Source organism: Chionomys nivalis, chromosome 9 (assembly GCF_950005125.1).
Source record: "Chionomys nivalis chromosome 9, mChiNiv1.1, whole genome shotgun sequence".
Lineage (NCBI taxonomy): Eukaryota > Metazoa > Chordata > Mammalia > Rodentia > Cricetidae > Chionomys > Chionomys nivalis.
This window is the reverse complement of record NC_080094.1, coordinates 1,167,846-1,171,253: the sequence shown is the minus strand read 5'-3', so window position 1 is coordinate 1,171,253 and position 3,408 is coordinate 1,167,846. Positions and strand designations below refer to the sequence as shown.

Sequence of the window (3,408 nt, the reverse complement as noted above, 5' to 3'; positions counted from 1 at the left end):
CCCTGCTCATTTTAAGAGAACTTGAAAAACAGTCTGTTTTGAAATGTGCAAAGCAGATTAGTTTAGGGGACGGGAAAAGAATTAAGAAATAAAAAATGGAAATGAGCAGAAACCAGTATTGAGCATACGTCTTTATGAATAAGACTTAACCACACACGTCATTTTGCAAATACAAAAGAGCCTTTTCAAGCGCATTAATTGAAGTTAAGCGCCATAGACAGGCGCTTTGCAGGGCGGCAGCCCTCTCTTGATTTGCTTTACCTCTAAGAAGGCCGAGATAATTGGGTAAACAGAGGCGGAAGCTGCCAAGGGCCACGCAGCGAAGACCAGTAAGCATCTCGGGCACCCGGCTAAAGGCTCTGGCTAGAGACAGTGTCAGGATTCTGGGGTTGCGGTTCTACTTTGTGAGCGACCAGTTACCATTCAGTCCAGCGCCGGGTACTCACCGGTAGCCCGGCTTCCTCCCGAAGTCCCCGAACTGGAGCAGAGGGGCTTCACTGACCATGAAACTAGACTGAAGTCCTCGGCTGACCCTCAAGTAGCTCCGTGCAAGTTGTGAGGACCTGCACTCCGCCTTGCAACAAATAGCACGAAATGACGCCCTTTCCAGCCCGCGGGGAGGCAGGCGCTGGCGATTCGGGCATATTTAGCGACGAGTCCACAGACTTTGAGGCCAGAGTGGGTTTCCTGAGCCTCTGGGCAGGAAAGAACGTTACAGAACACGTTTATACTTGGAAAATGCTGCAAATTTCATCTCCTGGGTTCCTACGTCTGCCCTCACTTCTGTTGCAAAGGACCGCGGTGGAACCTCTCTCAGCAGCCCGGTCTGGAGTCTTGGGGCCATTAGAGGTCCCCCAGTGAAGAGCCACACCCGTCCTGCGGAACACGCCTAGTTGGAGCAAGGCCCTGCAGATTGGCCTAGAAGGGATTGGACCAGAGGACGATCCCTAGTGCTAGGAAGTGCTCGGTGTCTGCGCTCCTGAGCCTTGGGCCGAGCAACCCGTCAGAAGTGGGACCAGCCGCTACCTGTTTTCTACCGTGGCTTTCTTTTGGCGCACAGCTGGTAACCTGTCATCCTCACCCCTACCGCGCTGGCAAAGCCTAGCGGACCCTGAGAAAGCTCTGTGGCTGCGGCGGTGTCTGGAGAGTCCTCTGGCTCTGCCAGGACCGACTTCGGGTTCTACACCCAACAGTTCTGCAAACAGGGTCCGGGGTCCGGCTGCCTTCTCCCCATAGGGCCCCGCCAGTGAGGACAGGGGGTAGTCTAAATAGAAAGGCGGCTGCGGAGGGGCTCGGCACGGTCAGGCCTTCTCGCCGCAGTGTTTGCAAAGCGCCGAGGGCGATCCGGAGAAGGCGGTGCACTTGTCTGGGCAGGGCCCGAGCGCCGAGCTCGCCGAGAACGGGTAGACCGCTGCCTGGCCGAAGGGCGTCAGAGGCGTGGCGGCCACAGGGGCAGCGAGCCCGTGGCCTTGGTTGAGGTAGGCCACCAGGCGTCGCATCTCCTCCAGGGCCTGAGCCTGCATGAGGATGTAGTTCTTGGCCAGCAGCAGCGTAGCGATCTTGGAGAGCTTGCGCACCGACGGGCTGTGCGCATACGGGATGACTGCGCGCAGTCCGTCCAGCGCGTCGTTCAGGTCGTGCATTCGTCGCCGTTCGCGCGCGTTGATGCTGAGCCGTAGTGAGCGCTGCTCTCGGGGCCGCCGCCGTGCGTCCACCGAGACCCCGGGCCCTCGCCGCCGCCGCCGCCTCTCGAAGGCGTCGTCCTCGTCGCCGCTCTGCTCCCCGCTGCTCTCGACCGTCGCGGTGGGGACGCGGGAAGCAGGCGTCGCGGGGAGGTCGCTACCTGGACCGGATGCACCAAAGCCGCGTGTAGTCTCTGGTCCGCGCGCTGCTGGGTAGGCGTGACCGGCAGCGGTGTAGCCGTGGCTCAGTGCCAGGTACGCGTCCCCGGACAACGACTTGAGCTCGGCCATGACCCTCTGGAGCCAGCTACTTCAGTGCGGCTTCCTGCCCTGCGGGCACGTCTGGCTGCGCGGCTGTCTGTCGGTCCCTGGGCCTCCGCGTGGCCTCTCCGGCCTCCAGCCACCCCTTCTGCACTTCCGCGCCAAGGCGCATGGCCGGCCAGGGCCGCTCTAGCTCCTGCTCGGCCGGGCTTCGTTTTTAAGCTGCTGAGGTGCCGGATGGGACTCGCGTCATCCAATCAGAGGGGACCTGCTGTCCGCATCTTTCCAGCCCTGCTCCATCCGCTACAAGCAGACCTACAGCCCAGAGATGGAAGATGGGAGCCGCGGGACCCGGGAGAAGCTGGCCTGCTTCTCGTTGTCTCAATTGCTGTCTCTTATTTCCTTCGGGGGATGTGGGGGTGGTCGCTGCCCCAAAAGTTCTGGTCCTGGGATATCGCTTTCAGTCTTGCCTTGTTTTGGGCCTCACCCGCAGGAGCGGAGCGGTAGCTCTCTGCCAGGTTCTCCTCCGGATCTCTGGCGGAGCGGGCGACACACAGACTTGGTAAGGCATAGCCTGCTCCAGGTGATCACAGATCTGCCTCTATGGGTTGAGTTCTCACCTTCCTGAAGGCGTCCAGTCCTTTAGCCAGGTCTGTCGCTCCACCACCAAGTGCGTCCCAATGCGGCTCCTGCAGTCTCCGTAAGTTCTGGTTTGAGGTGAGGACCAGCATTGGGGATGAAACCTTTTGCTCAAGACAGACAGCCTCTCATTTCCCTCACTTGACTTCTCAGGTGAAGGATTCTCAGTCTTGTCCTGGGGGAAGAATAGGATAGATTTTCTCAGTTTTGGCTGGGAAAAGGAGTTAGAATTTGAGGGCCTATCAGAGGTCACTGCAGAAGGATCCAGACTCCTTGTTGGTGAGTGAGTGGGGTTGCCTTCACCTGTCGAGGCCGCAATCTCAGCCCAGACACCTCTCCACACAACAGGTAGCCTCGATCTGGGTGCTTTGTGTGCCCCAACTGGTCTAGAATGTCTGTTTCCAATATTGTTGCCCCCACTCAGAAGCAGGGGCTGTGCGGGGCATTGGTTCATCTTTCCTGTAGGGGTGCGAGCCTTGAAGCCAAAGTCTGCCCTGGGTACTGGAGGCTCAGACTGTCTGAGACTGGGAGGGGCAGAGCAGGTGGCATTTTTCATGCCACAGGAGGTAGGAGACCAGTACCCAAGGCTCCCTTTCTACCTATAGAACATGAGCAGGAGCTGCTGGCTGGCCTTCCTCCATGTTTGCCAACTAAAGCCCCATATGTAAAGGTTGCTGAGGGGCTTAGTGCTTTGACCAGAGCCTCCCAAGGTGTGAAACCCCCTAGGGCTCTGTGGTTTCAGCAGGATTCTCTTCACTAAGGTGAGAGATGGGGCCACTCTGGCTTCCAGCACAAGGCAGAACCACTCAGAAGGCCATGCTGTGTG

The 3,408-nt window shown here is 58.8% G+C and overlaps 1 protein-coding gene across 1 annotated transcript; it reads right to left on the bottom strand.

The window, feature by feature from the left end:
- Positions 1–1,301: 1,301 nt before the first annotated feature.
- Bhlhe23 (basic helix-loop-helix family member e23) lies at positions 1,302–1,973 on the bottom strand. Its single transcript, XM_057781032.1, has one exon. It carries the CDS (start codon positions 1,971–1,973, stop codon positions 1,302–1,304), a length of 672 nt encoding a protein of 223 aa, XP_057637015.1.
- Between the last annotated feature and the right edge of the window lie 1,435 nt (positions 1,974–3,408).

Excerpts from the sequence above, each read along its gene's own strand:
- Bhlhe23 (XM_057781032.1), bottom strand. The coding sequence starts at position 1,973 with ATGGCCGAGCTCAAGTCGTTGTCCGGGGACGCGTACCTGGCACTGAGC.